Source organism: Caretta caretta, chromosome 2 (genome assembly GCF_965140235.1).
Source record: "Caretta caretta isolate rCarCar2 chromosome 2, rCarCar1.hap1, whole genome shotgun sequence".
NCBI lineage: Eukaryota > Metazoa > Chordata > Testudines > Cheloniidae > Caretta > Caretta caretta.
This window is the reverse complement of record NC_134207.1, coordinates 88,339,182-88,363,221: the sequence shown is the minus strand read 5'-3', so window position 1 is coordinate 88,363,221 and position 24,040 is coordinate 88,339,182. Positions and strand designations below refer to the sequence as shown.

Here is a 24,040-nt window from a genome sequence, read left to right as displayed (position 1 = left end):
CAAAACACGGAAGAATGGTCATGGGCTGTGTTGGTGCCTTCTACTGAAGATGTCGGACCTTTTAACAACAAGGTTTTTCATCTTGACGTGTTGCTAGAACAAATATTGCTCTTGGATTCTCAAGTAGCATCTGTGCCTGTGACTCTTAAGTTCCCCCTCCCTCATCTAAGGTTAGACAGGATGCCTTTCCTTATTGATAAAGACCTTATCACAATTAGATCACCTTCAGGTTGTGCTCTACATAGGATGACCTTTGAAGGTATATGGAAGCTTCATCTAGTGCAGAATGCATCTTCTTATATCATGCTCTAGGGGAGTCAATATTAGCATATATAATCAGTACTGTGTGCCTTGAATTGGATAGCAAGTCACCTCCAGGTAAAATTCAAGATGAAAGGAAAATTAAATTGCACACATACAAAATGGGAAATGACTACCTACGAAGGAGTACTGCGGACTGGGATCTAGGGGTTATAGGAGGATCACAAGCGAAATATGTAACATTGTTGCAAAATAAAGTGAACAACATTCTGGGATGTTTTAACAGGAGTGTTGTAAGCAAGACATAAGAAGTAATTCTTCCACTCTACTCCACGCTGATAAGGCCTCAACTGGAGTATTGTGTCCAGTTCTGGGCTCCACATTTGAGGAAAGATATGGACAAATTGGAGTAAGTCCAGAGGAGAGAAACAAAAATGATTAAAGATCTAGAAAACATGACCAATGAGGAAAGACTGAAAAAAATGGATTTGTTTCATCTGGAAAAGAGAAGACTGAGCGGGGAGATGATAACAGTTTTCAAGTACATAAAAGATTGTTACAAGGAGGAGGGTGAAAAATTGTTCTTGTTAACCTCTAAAGATAGGAGAAGAAGCAATAGGCTTAAATTGCAGCAAGGGTGGTTTAGGTTGAACATTAGGAAAAACTTCCTGTCACTGTAGTTAAGCATTTAAACAGACTGCCAAGGGAGATTGTGGAATCTCCATCATTGGAGGTTTTAAAGAACAGGTTAGACAAACACCTCTCAGGAATGGTCTAGACAATACGTGGTCCTGCCTTGAATTCAGGGGACTGGACTAGACTAGATGCCCTACTGAGGCATTTCTTGTATTCTAGTAGTGTCTAGAAGCCCCATCAGGACATAGAATCACAGAATCATAGAACTGGAAGGGACCTCGAGTGATCATTTAGTCCAGTCCTCTGCACTCGTTGCAGGACCAAGTATTATCTAGATCATCCCTGACAGGTGTTTGTCTGAGCTGCTCTTAAAAATCTCCAATGATGGAGACTCCACAACCTCCCCAGGCAATTTATTCCAGTGCTTAACCATCCTGATAGTTAGGAAGTTTTTCCTAATATCCAACCTAAACCTCCCTTGCTGCAATTTAAGCCTATTGCTTTTTGTCCTATCCTCAGAGGTTAAGAAAAAAATTTCTTCCTCCTTACTGTAACAACCTTTTACATACTTGAAAACCATTATCACGTTCCCTCTCTGTCTTCTCTTTTCCAGATTAAACAAACCCACTTTTTTCAATCTTCCCTCACAGGTCATGTTTTCTAGACCCTTCATCATTTTTGTTGCTCTTATCTGGACTCTCTTCAATTTGTCCACATCCTTCCTGAAATGTGGTGCCCAGAACTGGACACAATATCTCAGTTGAGGCCTAATCAGCGCAGAATAGAGCGGAATTTTTGGCAACAGTGTTACAATGTTGACTCATATTTAGCTTGTGGTCCACTATGACCCCCAGATCCCTTTCCGCAGTACTCTTTCCTAGGCAGTCATTTCCCATTTTGTTTGTGTGCAACTAATTGTTCCTTACTAAGTGAAGTACTTTGCATTTGTCCTTATTGAATGTCATCCTATTTACTTCAGACCATTTCTCCAGTTTGTCCAGATCATTTTGAATTTAAATCCTACCTTCCAAAGCACTTGCAACCCCTCCCAGCTTGGTATCGTCCGCAAACTTTATAAGTGTACTCTCTATGCCATTATCTAAATCATTAATTAAGGTATTGAACAGAACCGGACCCAGAACCAATCCCTGTGGGACCCCACTCATTATGCCCTTCCAGCATGACTATGAACCACTGATAACTACTGTCTGGGAACAGTTTTCCAACCAGTTTTCCACCATCCTTATAGTAGCTCCATCTAGGTTGCATTTCCCTAGTTTATGAGAAGTATCAAAAGCTTTACTAAAGTCAAGATATACCACGTCTAACGCTTCCCCCATCCACAAGGCTTGTTACCCTGTCAAAGAAAGCTATCAGGTTGGTTTGACATGATTTGTTCTTGACAAATACATGCTGACTGTTACTCATCAACTTATTATCTTCTAGATGTTTGCAAATTGATTGCTTAGTTATTTGGGATAGTATTCAGGGGGATAATTTGCTCTTGTGCCCTTAATAATGTCTCTTTGAAAAACTGCCAACTATCTTCAATTGTTTTTCCCCTTAGACTTGCTTACCATGGGATCTTACTACCAACTCCCTGAGTTTGCTAAAGTCTGCCTTCTTGAAATCCATAGTCTTTATTTTGCTGTTCTCCCTCCTACCATTCCTTAGAATCATGAACTCTATCATTTCATGATCACTTGCACTCAAGCTGCCTTCCACTTTCAAATTCTCAACCAGTTCCTCCCTATTTGTCAAAATCAAATCTAGAACAGCCTCTCCCCAAGAAGCTGTCTCCAACTTCTGAAATAAAAAATTGTCTGCAATACGTTCCAAGAATTTATTGGATAATCTGTGCCCTGCTGTTTTATTTTCCCAACAGATCTCTGGATAGTTGAAGTCCCCCATCACCACCAACTCCTGTGATTTGGATCATTTTGTTAGCTGTTTAAAAAAGCCTCATCCACCTCTTCTTCCTGGTTACATGGTCTGTAGTAGATGCCTACCATGACATCACCCTTGTTTTTTACCTTTTTTATCCTTACCCAGAGATTTTCAACAAGTCTGTCCCCTATTTCTATCTCAACCTCAGTCCAAGTGTATACATTTTTAATATATAAGGCAACACCTCCTCCCTTTTTTCCTTGCCTGTCCTTCCTGAGCAAGCTGTACCCTTCTATACCAATATTCCAGTCACACATATTATCCCACCATGTATCTGAGATGCCCACTGTTGTAGTGTTCTCTCTATATAGGGATATAGATATAATCCCTATAAAAACTCTAGTAAAAAAATCCTATGATAATCATACGAAGACACCATACTCTGTAGTCATTCGTTTTTACCTCTTTTTCAATTTTAAACTTCTTCTTAGCTTTTTAAGAATCCCTGGTCCTAGAGCACCTTGCTTACTGGTAGCCTGAGAGAGCCTGTATTTCCTGACCATATTCACTTGATGTCTATCCAAAGATACCACTTGCACGCAACTTCCAAAGGAAGAATGTCATGAGGTTGCAATGCTGGAGAAAAGACAAGAATGTAGAATGCAATCTTTGGAATCAGAATTTTTCCTAAGGTTAATCTCTGTCTGGACTAAGGAGACATTTTTGATTCTCTAATTTGAGTAGAAACACAGGTCTCCTGAGCCTCCATAGAGGACCCTCACAGAGATTCTACTTCTGGTTGAAGAACATTAATTGTGGATAGAGGGACAGAGACCAGGCTCACGTAAAAAAATGAAATCTATTTGCAAAGTGTCACTCTGAGTTACTGTATGCCATGATTAAACAACCAATACTTTTCATCTGCTTTTATAATCAATTAAATAAATGCCTAAGGAATTGGCACTTTCCTTTTTAAGTAACTAACAATGCAGAGTGGTATTTGGCAGTGAAAGGTTCTTCTGAAAGAATAAATGCTTATATTGATAATCTTGAATTATAAATTATAGCTCTCTAATTCTCTCTCTTATAAAAATGAATGTTCTTCACAATCTAGCCATACGTGTCAGATAAAAAGATGAAACTTTTATAATGGAAATGTAATTATAGTAGAAGTTTAGCCAGTTGTCATTCCAAAGCAATCCATAATTATGCACAGGTCATAAAAAGTTATATTTTGTCATTTACGTGGCCAAACATGCCAGTTATACATCAAGTCATCTTCTTAAAATTGAACACTGTACAACAGTAATGAAGTGAATTACTGAACAGACTTTTTTAAAAAAGGGGATTGCAAATAAAATCGCTCTAGAAATTGTTAAAATTAACAGCAGCTGACCACATAGTTTGATTTTTATTTTCACAATGCATTAATTTTAATATCCAAAATGCCAATCAAGACTGATTAAATAGTTACTACATTCGTTTTAAAGGTATTTGCTCAGTATACGTAGTGCTAGCAGCTAACAAAGTCCAATGTAAACATTATTTATTTTCCAGAACATCCTTTCTGGACCAAAACACTCAAACAAATTACACAAACCCAAAACACTTCCTGACTACATTAATTTGTCCCTTCCAAGAAATCTAATCCAGCTAAGGAGACCCAGTGACAAATATGGGCAGACACTGAGATTTTTTTTTTTAACATCTGTTGTTCTTAGAACAATAAAAAGGATGCTACAAAGACACTTTGAGATTAGATATGAAAATGTGGCTTAACTCAGATACCAGTAGCTAGTACTATAAATTTGAAAATCTAGGTGTTAAGAATATTTTAGATGAATGGTCATGTTACTCATTCTAAAAGGATCATCTGAGGAACAAGATTACATTGGCTCTGGAATCTACCAGTCCTAAGTCATAACCTTATTAACAGCCCTATTTCTATTGGTGGATCACACTTTTCTCTTAACACAGTATTCCATATTTACATTCTGTACTACGGTTTCTTGTGTTCATATTCAATTGCCTTTTATAATTGACATTTGCATACTTACATTCTTAATATTCAAGCTTTTTCACTTGTCTGTAATCAGCCTAATATAATTATGGGTTAGCTTCCACCTGGACTTCATGCAGATGTGCAATGAACATAAGAACGGCAATACTGGGTCAGACCAAAGGTCCATCAAGCCCAGTATCCTGTCCTCTGATAGTGGCAAATGGCATGTGCCCCAAAGGGAATGAATAGACAGGTTATCATCAAGTGATCCATGCCCTATCACCCAATCCTAGCTTCTGGCAAACAGAGGCTAGGGACACCATTCCTGCCTATCCTGGCTTATAGAATCATAGAATATCAGAGTTGGAAGGGACCTCAGAAGGTCATCTAGTCCAACCCCCTGCTCAAAGCAGGCACAATCCCCAATTTTTGCCCCAGATCCCTAAATGGCCCCTTCAAGGATTGAACTCACAACCCTGGGTTTAGCAGGCCAATGCTCAAACCACTGAGCTTTCCCTCCCCCCTTATAGCCATTGATGGACCTATCTTCCATGAATCTATCTAGCTCCCTTTTGAACCCCGTTATAGTATTGGCCTTCACAACCCCCTCTGGCAAGGAGTTCCAGAGGTTGACAGTGTGTTGTGTGAAAAAATACTTTCCATTATTTGTTTTTAACCTGCTACCTATTAATTTCATTTGGTGGCCCCTTGTTCTTGTATTATGAGAAGGAGTAAATAACACTTCCTTATTTACTTTCTCTATACCACTCATGATTTTATAGACCTCTATCATATCCCCCCTTGGTCGCCTCTTTTCCAAGCTGAAAAGTCCCAGTCTTATTAACCTCTCCTCAGATGGAAGCCGTTCTATACCCCTAATCATTTTTGTTGCCTGTTTCTGAACCTTTTCCAATTCCAATATATCTTTTTTGAGATGAGACGACCACATCTGCACACAGTATTCAAGGTTTTGGCGTACCATGGATTTATATAGAGGCAATATATTTTCTGTCTTATTATCTACCCCTTTCTTGATGATTCCCAACATTCTATTCGCTTTTTTGACTGCCGCTGCACACTGAGTGGATGATTTCAGAGAACTATCCACAATGACTCCAAGATCTCTTTCTTGAGTGGTAACAGCTTAGTTAGACCCTATCATTGTATATGTATAGTCAGAATTATGTTTTCCAATGTGCATTACTTTGCATTTATCAACATTAAATTTCATCTGTCATTTTGTTGCCCAGTCACCCAGTTTTGTGAGAGCCTTTTGGAGCTCTTCGCAGTCTGCCTGGGACTTAACTATCTTGAGTAGTTTTGTATCATCTGCAAAGTTTGCCACCTTACTGTTTACCCCTTTTTCCAGATCATTTATGAATATGTTAACTAGGACTGAGTCCAGTACAGATCCCTGGGGGACACCACTATTTACCTCTCTCCATTCTGAAAACTGACCATTTATTCCTACCCTTTGTTTCCTATCTTTTAACCAGTTACCAAACCATGAGCGAACCCTCCCTCTTATCCCATGACTGTTTATTTTGCTTAAGAGCCTTTGGTGAGGGACCTTCTCAAAGGCTTTCTGAAAATTTAAATGCACTATATCCACTGGATCTCCTTCTTCCGCATGCTTGTTGACCCCTTCAAAGAATTCTAGTAGATTGGTGATTTCCCTTTACAAAAACCATGTTGACTATTTCCCAACAAATTATGTTCATCTACGTGCCTGACAATTTTGTTCTTTATGATAGTTTCAACCAATTTGCCCGGTACTGAAGTGAGGCTTACTGGTGGGAGAGGGCACATGGAATCTTTCCCCACACATTTGTGTGGCCCACATGAGGGCCAGGCAGAATTTGAGCGCCACAGGGCAGACGCTGGTTCCTCTCTACTCCCTTGGGAGATGGAAATGGACAGAAAATGGCTCTAACCCCCAGAGTCTGACCAGTAAAGTTAGGGTCATTAGATACTGGGGGGGAGCAGCCTCTTAAAAGCACCTACTGCATTAGATACTGGGGGGAGGATGATCACAGAGAGGAGGGAGGAAGATTTCTTTCCTCACCTTCGCTCTTTCCAACAGCATCTCCCCAGCACCCAAATAATTTCCCCACACTGATAATGAAGTGTGGATTTTTACCTTAAAGCACAGAACAGCAACAGAAAATACAAAGTGCATAATTTAGCTTTTTTTTTAAATGAGAATTTTTTTTTGTAAATCAGAACTAATTCTTCTTGCATTCACTATTCATTTGTAAAATAAGCCACAAGCCCTTGTCCTCCAAAAAGGGAGAGAAAATGCTGCCTAGAAACCCCATAGCCTGCTAGCCAGTGGAATGCTTATTCTCGTTTCCCTTTTGTGAACCAGAGCAAATTTACCCTCTTTTAAACTATCTGGCTTATCAGCATGGAACTTTTATATGTTGCTGACCTTCTGGGACATCAACTTTATGGGAGTCATTTCAAACAGATGACCCAAAACCTTAACTAGTTCTTTAGGATTGTTTCTTTTTGTTGTTTCAAATGTATTCAATACACAGAATCGATATGGCACAATGCTAAAGAAACAAGATCTAATATATGCTCACGTTGCTATGTAATGATTATGCGCCTTGTTTTCTTAAGTATTTGATGGGAATTAGGATTTCTTTGCTGTTTTATGGGAGATATTGTATGTTAACAACACTTTTTAAAACAAACATGTAAAAAAGTAAATCAAAACAAATCATGTATAAATAATATTATAGTGTGGACCCAAAAAAAGCATGCAATCAAGGAAGGGATAACAGATAGCATGTATTTTAATATCCAAGCACAATGAGGGGCAACATTAGTGGCCATATATTTTGCTTTACTATGTGCAGGTATTTTGAGAACAAAGAAAAGGAGTACTTGTGGCACCTTATAGACTAACAAACCTGTCATTATGCAATGTATTTTGAGTAAATTCACTATACTTTGCCTTATTTAAATTTCCTCAACACTGTGATATGGGCACAAAACTAATGTTAATTCTCAGGGCAATAATAATTGGTCCACATTCCATAGATGTATAGGGGTGTGTATGTGTGCGCATGTAGAGAGAGAGAGAGACAGAAAGCATGAGAATAATCAATGATGTACAGTATAACAGAAAGAAAAGGAGTACTTGTGGCACCTTAGAGACTAACCAATTTATTTGAGCATGAGCTTTCGTGAGCTACAGCTCACTTCATCAGATGTTGAACATCTGATGAAGTGAGCTGTAGCTCACGAAAGCTCATGCTCAAATAAATTGGTTAGTCTCTAAGGTGCCACAAGTACTCCTTTTCTTTTTGCGAATACAGACTAACACGGCTGTTCCTCTGAAACCTGTCAGTATAACAGAAGTGTTCTCACAAATAATATAGTTGGTGCTCTCTTAGCAGCAGCCACCATTCCGCCCATGTCAAATTTTTGGAGTATGGTGGCTTATGATTCAAGTTTTAAATTCCAAACTGACCCCTACAGGTTTTGGTACCAGGTCAGACCCAAAACTAACAAGGGCCTTTTTTCTGGATCTGATTCAAATGTAGAAAGCTTGAGAGAGAAATTCAAGAGATTTCAGAGCCATGCACCCTGAACCCTCACCATTGCTCTTCTCCAATATGAACTCCTAACCCTAATCCAAGTCCAAACATCATCATCATCTCTTCAACCCACTTGACAGAAAAATCATCTGCATTTATATTCTGTTTCATCACAAGGGAACAAAGGACTTTTCAAAGTGTACCAATACTGCTCCACTGTGGATGATACTGCCAAATTAAGAGAGTTTTTTTTCTTTATTTTCTTTCCATTCTATTTATAGATGCTTTTATTTAGTAGAGCTAGAGACAGCACTTGTCTATTATAAGCCCCTGAAATCTCATTCTGCCAAAATAAAAACATAGTTCAAGCACTTTGGAGAACTATTATGATTATTGAATGTCTAACATGTGGCTTCAATTCTCAAAGTAGTACTCTAGACCCCAAGGGAACAGGCAAGCAGCATACAATTATTAAAGCAATTACAAAGATACAGTGGTTCTTCTCTTAAAAGCCTCCTGTATTATTCATTTTACGGTACACGTTTGAGAATGGCATAATTTCACTCCTACCCAGTTTAATTTCTTTGTTATTAGTTTATCAGCATCTCTTTTTTAACCCCTTGAACCAGTTATTAGCATGTCGCTCACTAGTAGTTAACCAACAACTACTACACCTTCAAAGCAGTGTCTCCAGACATAAAAAAAATCAATTTTTCACTCATCTTCCACTTTATGCATTTCATTTGAGAAAGGAATGCAGCAGGTTACTGGTTAGCTTAATGAAATCACAAATAATAGGGATATATTACAATAGTTTACCAGATAATACAACACTTTCAGTGAATAATATTTTATGTGAATGGGTTTTTGTCTTAATGCTCCATAATACCTACCACTGAAATGACCGCAGAAAACATATGATGAATTTACACGTAATTAAAGTTCTGTATTCTCCCTGTAACTCTCTGGGTAATAATTCACACTAACTCATCTGACACTATGGTGTCTACTCATAGGAACAAGAAATCAAAATATAAAGAAAAATAGATTAGTTTTAAAGTACTTGGAGTGAGCCTGAAAGGAGTATATATAACCTGGAAAGATAATTATGTTTTATTCATTTAGGAAAGGCATCTTGGACTAGAGGCCCTTGTTAAAGGAACTCTATAATGGATTTTATGCCAAAATATTTACTGTCCTAAAATCATTATATTCTAATGAGGAAAATCTCGGAAATCAGAAATACATAGATACTTTGTGTTGCCTTTTTAGTTCTTTGTGTGTGGGGGGGCGGGGGGGGAGATTGTAAAAAAAACCCTAAACATTCTAAGCAAAAAACCATACAAACCAACAAATAACACATAAAAAAATAACAAATCAGCCACTATTTACAATATAGTTTGGACACAATAGAATATTACTAGGAAGCTGAAAAAGTCACTATGTCTACATTTGACATCACATACAGAATAATCTGCACATTGTTGGATACTGTTTCTATTTGTAATACATTGTTTAATCACTTGCTGGTGCCTGGACAGTTATGTAAGAAGTAACTATCACCGAAGTCCAGTGGAGATTTGCCTAGTTATTTTCCGTATCTTTTCAAAAAGATCAATGTATACATCAGCTCTTTGAAGACTAGTATAAATTAATCCATACCAATGATTTCATTTCCTTTTCTTCAGAAGCTTTTCTTTCTGTCTCCTGCCAGCTTTACTGTCATGAGGGGGATTAAAAATGTTGGGGGAGAAATTCACATTAAAAATTTTAAACCCCATTGCATTGTATGTCCTTCTCTCCTCCTTCATCTCCAGTGTTAGTAGAGACTCAATATGAAATATGTCTAGGCCAAACTCAAATGGGCCACTATACTGTTATATGCAAATCTGCATGTACTCCAGTTCACATGAAACAAATGTGTGTAAATCAGATTTGCTTACTATAATTCAGGTTCTGAAAGGGAAATTTGATTCTCAAAATCTGTCCCCCTAGTCTTAACTTCACCCTAGAAAACTCCTCAGTTTTAAAACAAATGTTCAAGTTCCATAAAAAATGATAATGAAAATGCTGACATCAAAAATGTTTTGTATCTCACAATCCTTCATTTATTCTTCGTACAGCTGAATAGCAAATTAATAACAATGCTAATATCACTGCTACTTTTCTACAGGATTATTATATATAATTGTGTTTCTACGATAGCCCTGCTTTGTATCCATTTACAAGCACATCAGCACCACTGATTACCACTTAACAATATAAGAGCCAAACTCTCTATACAACATGATAAATCACTGTACCTCATTTAACAAAAGGACTCACTGACAGCCATCTGAGAAAGCTGCCCTTAGTTGAATCCCATATATTAATCGAGACACAACAGTAAACACATTTGCTATTATGAAGTCTATTTTTCCACATCATCTATAGACTTATGAATCTGCTACTGACGCCAAAAAATAGCTTGTAATGTGAGCTCAGATAATAACGGACAAAAAAAAGCTAGCATTGATGCAGGTAGGATATCATGAAATGAAGCCCAACAGTGTGCTGTACATCACGAAAGTGAAACTGCACTGTATTCTGCACTAATTATTGCCAGTCACGAACAGGTATGATTTAATGTACCATGACTCTGTAGGTTGGCTTCAAGGTCACCATTCACAAAAGCTAAATGGTTTATACTTATAAGTATTCTGGACTTAGTTTCTGTGTCATGCAGGTTCAAGCTATACAGTGACAACCGTTAGTAAAGTAGCCTGCTGGTTTCAACCCAAGCAAACTGTTTACAATTTTCTGGCTTCCTTCTGGTACTCACCAGCACATTTTGTCCTTGTTTTGAGAGCTGGGCCTGGGGATCCGGTACCTCCTTCACCCGGTCTTGTAAGCAGCACACTGATTTCATATTCTGTATCAGGATCCAGGTGCCCGATTTTGTAGCTTGTGTAGTCTACTGGCTGTCTGTCATACCAGCTTCCACTTGATGTGCGATACTCTACCTCCCTCTCAATGATGGGCCCATCCCCATTGATGGAATTAGCATTCAACTCTATCCATAAATAGGTGGCACCAACTGAAGACAACTGAGGTGGCGCAATGGGAACAGGTGGTTCTATAACAAAAAGAATTGGAAAAAGTTATTCTACCAATATTTGTTTCTACTTCCAAAACATTCAAACAACAATCTTTACTAAACCATATTTGGAAGTCTGCCTTAAAAAGCCAGATTGACCCACAGCCACTGCAGTCATTAAATTGGCTTTTGGTGTCCACATTACCCTCCTTCTGCCAGTGATGCACATCCTCACCAGGAATGCCTTGCACCGACTGAAATGGGGCATTCTGGAGTACTGACAGCTAGAGCGTGGAGCACTGACAGCCACACAGGGCTTACGGCTGGACCTCCCCTGCCCCAGGGCCCACAGCCTGAGCTGGTGCAGGGTTCAATTGCAGAGCAGGGAGCTTACCAGCTGTGAAATTGACATTCTTGTCAGTTTCATGGCTGCTGCTATTTCACATTTTGTCTCCAGCTGACACCAGGCTCACAGCTGGAGCACCCTCATTCTGGGTCTGACAGTCTGAGCCAGAGACAAAATGTGAAATAGCAACAGCTGTGACACTGACAAGCATGTCAATTTCTCTGCTCATAGGCTCCCAGTTAGGAAATTGAGCCGCATGCGGGGCTCACAGCTTGGGCTGTTAGTGCCGGGGCACGGGGAGATTGTGGGGCTGACAGCCAACAAGCGATGTAAGTAGCATCATCCTAACTACATTCATCTAAGCGCTACGCCTCTCATGGACGTGGAGTTATTGCGTCAATGTAGTGGGTGACTTATGTCAGTGGAATCAAGACAGTGACAGATTTAGCCTGATATAAGCTGTTTTAGTCACCCTAACTCTGTAATGTAGATGAGGCCCCGATAACAAACATGGACTTCTCTTACAAAAAGTAAGATAAGTATACTTAATTTATTACTGAAGAACACTTGATGTACACTAAGTATACTAAAAGTCTATTTTCTCCTATGGACTGAGAAGCAAGAGATATATAAACCTTTATTGGCGAATAGACGCAATCAATCTTTAACCCCTTTTTATATGTTACTGCCAGGCCTAGATCTGTGCCAATAACAATGAGTGCACTTGGATAGTAAATGCCATGCTAAAGAATGGCATCACATCATGGGAAGATACAAGATACATTACGTATTTTCACTTTAATGAGATATTCCCACTGACTCCGTAAGGAAAAACATGGTAAAACTAGACAACAGTCCAAAAGTTCTCCAAAGATGCTTACTAATTATTACTACTTACTACAGACACACAAATCCAGTTTAAAATATAGTGGTAAACTACTACATGTAGAGTACAGCAACAGCCTATAAACCTTTAATTTTTATCAAGAAAAGCTATATTATATGTCAGCATCAATATAGGACAAACTCTAGCTTCAGCTTCTGGGGATTAGAAATTTAGTGTAGTTTTATTGACATTATTGTTTCTGAAATATATAAACTATGGCTTCCTGCAGAAACTGTATATCTTTAAATAGTTTTGACTTAATTCAAAATGATTAAGCATCAATTTAAATCATTAGGCTCCTTCTTGAACCAGGATGTGAAATAGAACTTTTATAGAGCATTCTAAGCCATTTATGCAGCCATGCTGAAAGAACAGTTAATTACTTTCAAGTTTCAAATGCTAGTAATGGCTGTTCAACTGCCATCAAAATGCAAACTCAGGAGTCAGGTCATAAAGGTCAGTAGTTACACCAATTCATTTAAAGTCTTACAAGTATTTGAAATAGACATTATTTTATTGCTTTTTCATCCCCTGGGGTATTTTTTCATTCCCCTATGACCAAAGTACAAAATAGGTTAAATTCAGTTGTGTGGTTCCAGCAAAAGCCTGCACGTACCATGATTTTACTCTGAAGGTAATCTTCCAGCTAAAGATTGAACACGTATAAAACGAATCTATCATCATACATACTGCACTTATATTTAACTGACAATTGGCTAAAAAATAAGGGTCATGAAGTTAAGTATATAGTGTAATAGAAAATAATTGAAGTAGTCAAGGATACTGTAATGAAAGATAAATGGCTATATTATTACTGCATATTGTAAAATATTAAACTTTATATAATGAACTGATAATGAATGACCATAGTTTTACCCAAGTTATTCCTTCATATAGTTTAGCTTTTCCTCCTTTTCACTAAAAGGGGTATTTCTAGGTATGACAATGAAGAGTTTGGATCAATTATTCAATTAAATACCATACTCTGCATATGTTACAGTTGGCAGCAGCATGCTTTTTTTCCCTGGGAGGCAATTTTAGTGGTGGCCATCAAATAGGGTCTCACTAAATATCCTAGTTATTTTCTGATCTATATTTTCCCAGCCATCTATGTAGAGGTGCACTATATCCTAATTTGAAAACAGTTGGCTTAACCAAAATGATACATTTTTAATGGCTGTAGTAATTATGTATATTTACGAAGGGATACACTAATTTATTTTGTGGGGTGTGGGGAGTTTGCAGGTAGCAATATCAGGGCAATAAAACTGTTTAAGTTAGAAAAGGTTATTTCTCACTTAACTCTTATGGATGTAAAGTAAACCAAGCTTTTAAAATTAAAATATCAATACAGCTCGATAAAGAAAGTTTGTTTCTTCATGGAGCAAATTTAATGGTTTAACAACTCTGGACATGAGAACAGTTGGGGCATTCCAAACCAGTGGTGTGAGGGTGATGGGGCATGTCCAAATAAGAAGAGGAAATACCAAACACTCTCCTGTTACAGCACCAGAAGTTAATGTCCATTGATGGCAGATCAGTGGAAAGCTTTAGATAGATGCTATAATGGTGGCCAACACCAAAGGACCAATTAAAGTAAAAATGAGAACAAAAACAGTTCACCCAAAATGAAAAGTAGCCTTTTGCTTATCCTAAAGGAGTTACATGCAAAAAAGTAAAATACTAAATACATGCACAGATATGCACTTTTTACATATACATAGAGAGAGGCAGCAATCCCTATATTTAGGCTGCCTTACACTTTTATTATAAAATTCTTCTGAACATTTTTGGAAGAGCTCTAGCACTTCCCTGGTTTTCCATAAGGACTTGAAATTTGGCAGGCAGAATAGCCTTGCAATCAGAGAGTTGCCTTTTCTGTCCTCATGAAAATTTGTTCAGATTTAAATGAGTTACACACTCTTAAAAACAGACATTTCCTGTCTGTTGATTACTTAGTACGGCTTGTTCCAGGACTGCAAGATATCTGACTTCAAAGCAGTCACGCTTTTGTGTTAAGAGAAGCTGTTACTACCCAGTATGGAATCTTGCACATTCTGGGGCTTAAACAGGCTTTTTTAAAAAATTAAATAGCAACTGGTTGAAGAAGCTCAAAGATTTGAATTTCAGAGTTAGTTCCATCAAGATGATTCAGGAGGTAGAGAGCAGGTGAGGTGGTCAAAGCTACATTACAGATATATTCTCACTGAGCCCTGCAATTTTTCACCTTGATCACAGAATCGTAGAAACATAGGGCTGGAAGAGACCACAAGAGGTAATCTAGTCCAGCCCCCTGCACTGAGGCACGATTAAGTATCCCTAAGACCATCCCTGAGAGCTGTTTGTCTAATCTGTTCTTAAAAACCTCCAATGACAGGAATTCTACAACCTCCCTGTGTAACCTATTCCAGTGCTTAACTATTCTTATAGTTAAGGAAAAGCTTTCTAATTTCTAACCTAAATCTCCCTTGCTGCAAACTAAGATGTTTACTTCTTGTCCTACCCTCAGACATAGATAACAATTGATCATCTTCATTATAGCAATCTTTTACATATTTGAAGACTTATGTCCCCCTGAGCTTCTCTTCTCAAGACGAAACTTGCCCATTCTTTCAACCTTTCCTCACAGGTCATGTTTTCCAAATCTCTTATTTTTCTTGCTCTCCTCTGGACTCTCTCCAATTTCTCCACATCTTTTAAAGTGTGTGGTCCATAACTGGACACAATACTTCAGCTGAGATCTCACCAAATGTCAAGTCCCTCTCTGAAGCTTGGAGGTGCTACAGCTTTTCAAAGAAAAAGGTCACCACAATTTTGTAACATGGGCAAAACAATGTATTTTTCCTGGCCTCATTCTCAAAAATTATTCAACTGTGGTGTTTTAAATTTTCCAGAAAAATACAGCTCAAAAGTGTCATGGCTGGTCCGTGGGTGGCCATACCATAATAGTCATAGCCAGAATGTGCAGCCATGAGACAGGAGTCAAGAGCTGGCTCTGTCACAATACCGGGAGGACAGAAGCAGATGACAAACTGGAGATCAGAGCCATGAAGTGAGAATGAGAATGAGGTCAGGTCAGGTCTACCACAGGTGCTGGAACTAGAGGTGCTAGGGGTGCTGCAGCACCCCTAGTTTGAAGTGGTTTCCATTATATACAGGGTTTACAGTTTGGTTCAATGGCTCTCAGCACTCCCACTATACAAATTGCTCCAGCATCCCTGGTCTACCAAGTGGTCAGAGGTAGGAGACAAACCGGAGGTTGGGATGCCAGAAGTGAAGCCATGTCGGGATGCCAGGAAATCAAGCCAGGGAAGCAGGAATGGTTAGACTGTCACAGGAATGGGTAGCAGGAGCAGGAAGCAAAAGGCACACAGTCCAGAGCCCAGTGGAACCCAGTTGTTCGATCAGCTTCCTGTTCCTGTCGGTGGTTTAAATAGGGCCAGTGGCCAGTCAGCCGCTATGGGATGCCAACAATAGGACCTTGGGGCAGAGTTATCATCAAGCTATAGGCTGCCAGTTGGAAGACTGGAGCATAGGTCCAGGTTCGTGACCCAGGGGTCATGACATCACCCTCTCCTCTAGGGGCACCCTCTGGGTGACATGGATCCAGGTTTCTCAGGGTAGCTCCTTTGGAAGGCCCAAACCAGGGCAGAAGTGTGAACGTTCTCACCAGGCTCCCAAGCATTCCTCTGGGCTGTAACCTTCCTAATCAATTAGATACCATAATTTTCCTTGCTTGATCTTACAGTCAAGGACTTTGTGAACAATGTATTCCTCCTGACCTGTACTTGTAACAGTGGGGGTGGGCTCTATGGGGAAATGTGTTCTTAGCGTAGGTTTAGAAGTAAGACATGAAATATGGGGTGGACTCTATGGGATCGAAGGAGCTGGAGCTGTAAGGTGACCATATTGTTTTGTAGCCAAATCAAGTACAGGCGAAGGAACTGGTAGTCTAGTTTCCGAGACTGTCTGACTACAGAGGTGTTCTGTTGAAAGCCATACTTTTTTCCCTGTGAAGAGGGAGATGGAGACCTGTTGTCCATGTGCCTTTTGTATTCCCCCTACAACTTGTCAAGGTGTCCCTTCACCTCCTCCTCTTGGATATTATGGATGTGTTGTATTAGGTCTGAGTCAGAGGGGTTGGGGGAGAATGTGGGTAGTTGTGGGTGAAATCGGGCGTGGTACCCATAGTTGATAAACAAGGGGCTGTGGCCTGCAGATACATGGTCCACATTATTGTAAGAGAACTCTGCATAGAGTAACAGTGAAGACCAGTCATCCTGGTGATAACTGATGTAGCATCGTAAGTATTGTTCAAGGATCTCATTGATTTTTTTCCCATTTAGCTGGTCAGTTGAGGATGGTAGACAGAGGACAGGTGCGCACAAATGCAGGGCTTCATGCCAGAAGCAGGCAGTAAATTGTGGCCCCCAGTCATAGGTGATGTGATCCAGGAGCCCATGAAGATATATTATGTTGTTTATTCAAAGCCAGGTGGTTTAATCCACGGAGGGTAAACCTGTTCAGGGAATGAAGTGAGACATCTTACAAAACTAATCTACTACTGTGAAACTGGTCATGAAACCACCATGAAGTTCAATAAAATGGCCTCCCAGAGCAGAGATGGGGTGCCCAGAGGTTGGAAGTGTTCACAAGGTTTTTGGCATGAGATCTTGGTGCAGGCCGAAACCTGGCAGGAAGCTACTGTGACAAAGTTCCTCCTCTGCCTTGGGGGGTTCTGCGCTTTCTGGCAGATTTGCTCACCTCAGAGGTTCACAGCAGTCCTCAGTTTGGCCCCTTTTGTTAGTGGCACAAACCTGCCATTCACTCAGCTACCCTCATCACTGGCCAGCATGGGGAAAAGGAGGAGAACAACCCCCACAGTCTCTGCTGGCCCACCTAATGGGTCAGGGGACAGGCCAGAGACCTTCCCCTCTGGTGGGATCCACAGTCCAGGTCAACTCCTCTTATATCAAATAGGGAGTTGCGGGGATAGGGGGAACCTGGGCCCCCCCTCTACTCTGGGTTCCAGCCCAGGGCCCTGTGGATTGCAGCTGTCTACAGTGTCTCCTGTAACAGCTGTATGACAGCTACAACTCCCTGGGCTACTTCCCCATGGCCTCATCCCAACACCTTCTTTACCCTCCCCACAGGACCCTCCTCCTGATGTCTGGTAATGCTTGTACTTCACAGTCCTCCAGCAGTACACCTTCTCACTCTCAGCTTCTTGCGCGCCTCTTGCTCCCAGCTCCTTGCACACACACATCGCTAACTGAAGTGAGGCCTTTTTAAACCAGGTGCCCTGATTAGCCTGCCTGTCCTCATTGATTCTAGCAGCTTCTTAATTGGCTCTAGGTGTCCTAATGAGCCTGCCTGCCATAATTGATTCCAGCAACTTCCTGATTGTTCTGGAAAAGCCCATTATCTTACTCAGGGGAAAGGGACCGGAGGAATCTGGGACTAATGTATCTACCTTCTATCACTCTCCTGTAGCCATCTGGCCTGACCCTGTCACACTACAAAGATCTCGATCTTATAAGGATTGGTCCATATATGGCTATTAGCCAGGATGGGCAGGAACGGTGTCCCTAGTCTCTGTTTGCCGGAATCTGGGAATGGGTGATAGAGAATGGATCACTTGATGATTACCTGTTCTGTTCATTCCCTCTGAAGCACCTGACATTGGCCACTGTCAGAAGACAGGATACTGGGCTAGATGGACTTTTGGTTTGCCCCAGAACGGCCATTCCTATATTCTTATTATGGGGTACTGTGACAGGGTCAGGCCAGATGGCTACAAAAGAGTGACTGAATATAGATACATTAGTTCCAGGTTAAGCAGGTCCCTTTTCCCTGGGTAAAACAACAGGGACTATTCCAGAACAGTCAGAACTTTCTAGAACTAATTTAGGCAGACAGGCTAATTAGGACACCTGTAGCCAATTGGGAAGCTGCTAGAATTAATTAAGGCTAATCAGGACACCCGGTTTAAAAAAGGCTCTCACTCCAGTTAGTGAGGTGTGCGTAAGGAGCTGGGAGTGAGAGGATGTGCTTCTGGAGGACTGAGGAGTACAAGCATTAACAGACATCAGGAGGAAAGTCCTGTGGTGAGGACAATGAAGGTGTTGGGAGGAGGCCATGGGGAAGTAGCCCAGGGAATTGTAGCTGTCGCGCAGCTGTTCCAGAAGGCACTCTAGACAGCTGCAGTCCACAGGGCCCTGGGCTGGAATCCGGGGTAGAGGGTGGGCCCAGGTTCCCCCCAAACTTCCCAACTCCTGACCCAACACAGGAGCTTCCGCCAGAGGGGAAGGTCTCTGAGCTGGTCCCCGACCCACATGGTGGATCAGCAGAAACTGCAGGGATTGTTCTTACTCCTTTTTTCCCCATGCTGGCCAGTGATGAGGTTTTCTGAGTGAATGGCAGATTTGAGCCACGAAAGTGGCCAAACTAAGGACTGTGAATCTCTGAAGCGAGAAAAATCCGCCAATAAGCGCAGGACTCACCAAGGTAGAGGAGGAACTTTGTCACAGTACATTCAAATCCACCAGAAGAAATGGGACATCAATTGTTAGATTTTATGTTGCCCTAAGTGTCCTGCCAAGGTGGAGTCAAGGCATGGTTATAGACCTGCCAATCTTGCAAGTTCTAGAGAACACAGATGCAGTCCCTTATGAACATGACCCTTCCTGAGTGTTGTGTGGATCTTAATTGATAATGGCCAATGTGCATGGAACTCTGGAGACAAAGGCAAAATGGATGAGCACGAGCAGATCCTGGTGGCAAGCTGCACTAAGGAAATTATGGGACTTTAGAATGCAGGCTGCCCTAAGCCTGAAGCCTCATCTTTGGGACAAGGTGTCAGCCTTTTCATTTAGAGTTTCAGCACAGTAGGTCAAGGTAAAGTTGAACTGGGAGAAGACTAGGGCCCAACAAAGCTGTTTTTGATTTAGGGCCTTGGCCCTGCACAGGTACTCCAAGTTCTTATGATTGGTAAGCACTTGGATTGAATTGAGGGCCCCTTCCAAGTAGTGTCACCACTTTTGGAAGGGGTCTTAATTAACAGGAGCTTCTTGTCCAAGATCTCACAGTTTTGACCAGCGGGGGTAAGCATCCTTGCGTAGTAATCAACAGGGTGCAGCATTAGCTTGCGTCCATGCCTTTGGAAGAGGATTATCCTATTTGCCATACTAGAGGCGTCAGCTTCTACAACAAAAGCTTGCGTTACGTCTGGGGGAGCCAATATTGGAGTGGAGAAGGCAAGTTTCAACTCCTCAAATGCATCCTAGGCCTTGAGCACTCAATGGAACTTGGTGTTTTTCCAGAATAGGGCAGCAAGGGGCTTGGCTTGTTTCAAAAAAATTGAAATGAACCTCCGGTAGAAGTTTGCAAAGCCTAAAAACTGTTGTAGGTCACACACATTGTGGTGGCATATCCACTCGCAGAAAGCCTGAACCTTGCATGGATCCATCTTGATTCTTTCCAGGGACAGGATGAAACCCAGGAACTCAGTTGAGGTCCGATCAAATGTGTACTTCTCAAATTTAATGTAGAGACCATGTTGTTATAGTCTCTCCAGAACTGTGTGGACGTGAGTGGCATTTTGGTCCAGATAGATAATACATTGATCTTCTCAGACTAAGTATACCACCAAGAACTGGTCCAATAGGTCTTGTAACACATCGTTAATTAAGTGTTGGATCCTCTCTGGGGCATTAGTCAGTCCAAATGGCATTACTAAATATTCAGCATGGCCATAAGGCTCCAAGAGGTTGTCCCTTTCAGACACAGAAGTAATTCTAAGCTCCCCACAGATCCAGTTTTATGAATAGGTGAGCAGCCCCAATACGGCCCAACAACTCTGGGATCAAGTGTAGCAGGTAATGGTTCTAGATTGTTATCTGATTTAGGCTCAGAAATCAACACAGAGGCAGAGGCTGACATCTCTCTTTGTAGTTAATAAACTGGTATGGAAAATTTTAGCTCAAAATGTTAACATTTGGCAAAGTTATAAGCAACTGAAGACAGGGTCTTATACTGGAAAGTGTCAGGCAGTGCTACCAGCTCTCCTTATAAGAGAGACAGGGAGAGAGAAAAACAGGCACAGGCAGGCAGGCATATAAAGAGAATATAAACACTTAGATATACTTAAGCATTCACGATTTCACAACTGTTGACACCCTTGATGACAAGTCTTTAATAATTTCTGAAATCTTGCCCTGGTCTCAAAATGATTTTGCCCTCAGTTTTGGAACACACTCTTTCTTCTAAAGATCCAAAACACATTCAACTCTATTCAAGGTGCTAAATCTTCCATTTGACAAAATGCAGAAATAAGAGCTACCGATGGTACAGATGGCTTCCCTTCTATGCCCTTACTTAAAAACCCAGCAGATCTCCTTCTAACCAGTCTGACACCTAGGTTTACCTTGTTTGAACTCAATAAGCAGTTTGTATTCTAATAATCTGATGCCCTTCTCAGAAAGGTTCATTCTGTTCTCCTAAATTTAATCTATGTTGGATCTGACCACTATTAGAAAAGTTCAACCCATGGACCATATGTAGAAGACTAATTTACTTTACGAAATACACTTAATCAATTCCACCCCACTCTTTTCCTTTCTGTTCAGTGTTTGATTACTTTTATGTCACCTATTAGAAAAGAGCTGTTGTTTTTTACAATAAGCAGGTGATCTGACAAGACCAATTTCATGGCTCACATTAGACAAAGATAAAGTGACATTTCAATCCAATTCCCTGACAAACAGATGAGGATATTGTGTAGTCTGAACACACAAAATGACAAGTCACTGACTCAGTTCAGTCTTTTCCATCAGAATAAACAGTTAGGTAAATTGAAAAGTTTCCTTTTAGGATTCATTTAAATGAAGCCATCGACACTTCTATTCATTTTCATATAAAAGACAGACAAGATGTACAAACAACAGTCTTTGTCTTTTCTTCTTGATGTGTGGAGACCTGATACATTATTTAATGGCAAACTTTTTGTTCACTAACCAGGCAATATTCATATTTACCATAATAATAATGTACAACAATAACGTACCATTGGGGGTTAATTGCAGCTCTTTAATGGCTTTTCCCCCCATATACTAAAGGCTATATTACACCCATCTCTGCTCAGATACACAAGTTTAGGGTAAGGATGCAAGGAGCTTTTCTATCCCGGCACATGGGCCAGGCACAATTAGGGTTGCCAACGCTCCCTGTTTCACCAGGAGTCTCCCAGAATCAGGCCCTACCTCTCAGAGGCTATTGAAGCCAAACCATACATTTTAGGTACTGAAAGTCTGGGGGCGCAGCAGGGCTAAAGGAGGCTCCCTGCCTGCCCTGGCCCTGTGCTGCTCCCGAAAGCGGCTGGCACATCCCTGCAGCCCCTGAGGCAGGGGCGAGGGGCAGGTATCTCCACGCGTTGCCCCCGCCACCAGCGCTGACTCAGCAGCTCCCACTGGCTGGGAACTGTGGCCAACGGGAGCTGTGGGGGTGGCGCTTGCGGGCGTAGGTGGCGTACAGAGCCCCCTGTTCCCCCCAGGGGCCACAGGGACATGCCAGCTGCTTCTGGGAGTGGTGCAGAGCCAGGACAGGCAGGGAGCCTGCTTTAGCCCCACTGAGCCACCTCCCGGGAGCCACCTGAGGTAAGCACCTCTTGTCCGAAGCCTGCACCCCAAGCCCCTACCCCAGCCCGGTGACAGTGAGTGAGCATGGGGGAGAGCGAGCAATGGAGGGAGAGGGAATGTAGTGAGCAGGGCGGGGCCTGGGAGAAGGGGCAGGGATTTGTGAGATTAGACAGTTAGCAACCCTAGGCACAAACCCAGTTCTTGTGCTCCCATGACTGGCTCCCCAGCCCAAAGGACTTAGTCGTCTTTCCATTAACTCCCCCACTCTGGGGGCACTAGGGCCTGGATGGTGCCTTCCTCCCACCACATGGCCTGGGGAAAAAACTGTGTAGAGGAGCCAGACTCCAGATGGTAGAGGCAGAAACAGCCAAAACAGGGACCCTTGGAAACTCAGAGAGCTTTCTACAATGTTGCCTGGATTTTCTCTGCCCTGTGCTGATTGGCTGTTTGCACCAACCCTCACCCTCCTTCTCCCTCCCCATCTGTTCACCTAAGTGTCACTCCTTACATGCTCCTCTTATCCACTTTTCCCCTGCCCTGTCCCCCCTTCCCTTTTCTTTCCATTCACAGTTGATCACTTCCTCCTCCTCATTCCCCCTTCACTGAGCTTCTGTGGCATTATACTCTCATGACTTCCTCTTACCTTACTGACCCAGCTTTCAGCATTTCCTTCAGGGCTCATTCTCCAGTCCCTCCCTCTCTTTGTTGGAGTCCTACATATTTCCATTATAGGCCACATCCTCTTCTTCCTCTACTTACTTCCCCCGTGGGCTCATTCAATCCCACATGTCTGTGCTGACTCCCACCTCTTCTGATGTATTCTTTCCTTTTCTCCATCTGTCCATTCTAACTACCTAGATATGTTTTATACCGCACCCACCAACACAATATCTTACAAGTGCCCTGTTTATCCACAGGCTACACTTACAGCAGCCTCCTTACCTCAGGCTGTCTTTCCCCTTTCCAGTTTATATTCCTGCATTGGGAAAATGGTCCACACCTAGGGTATCTGTACTTCAACTACTGTCATCCTACTCTTCTCTGAGCTCTCCACATCCTCCCGTCCACTCCTCTCTGATCCACCAAAGAACATGCTCTTCTCCCATTTCCTCTCCTCTCATAATCCAGCTGATCAATTCCTCAACCAACTTCTCCTTTCCATCTGGCCTAAATTCAAACTCCTGGTCCTCACCTTCAGCATCTGATCTCATAATAAACTCCCTATCTCATTCTCTGTCTCATCTTTTCTCCTAACTGATTCTTTGGCCTTTTTTTTGGTTACAATCCTTCTTTCATACAACTCCATGCATTTAGACTCTATCTACCATACTATCTGATCACGTGCCTTCTTTCTGGCCTTCCAATCCCTCCTTAAAACTAGGTTTCAGAGTAGCAGCTGTGTTAGTCTGTATCTGCAAAAAAGAAAAGGAGTACTTGTGGCACCTTAGAGACTCACAAATTTATTTGAGCATAAGCTTTCATGAGCTACAGCTCACTTCATCGGATGCATTCAGTGGAAAATACAGTGGGGAGATTTATATACACTGGAAACCTGGAAATCCTGGACGCCCCATCATCTCAGGCATTGGCACCCTGACAGCAGGATTGTCCGGCTATGTAGACTCCCTCCTCAGGCCCTACGCTACCAGCACTCCCAGCTATCTTCGAGACACCACTGACTTCCTGAGAAAACTACAATCCATCGGTGATCTTCCTGAAAACACCATCCTGCCCACTATGGATGTAGAAGCCCTCTACACCAA

General features: G+C 41.5%; 1 protein-coding gene across 9 annotated transcripts in view; it reads right to left on the bottom strand.

Annotated features, from left to right (window-relative positions):
- The window catches only part of PTPRM (protein tyrosine phosphatase receptor type M), a 682,939-nt gene that overhangs the window by 361,241 nt on the left and 297,658 nt on the right, over positions 1-24,040 (bottom strand). For all 9 annotated transcript variants that reach the window (XM_048840290.2, XM_048840291.2, XM_048840293.2 and 6 more), the window contains exon 7: positions 11,156-11,449. In XM_048840290.2, coding sequence (XP_048696247.1) covers positions 11,156-11,449 — 294 coding nt within the window. The remainder of the gene's footprint in view (positions 1-11,155; positions 11,450-24,040) is intronic.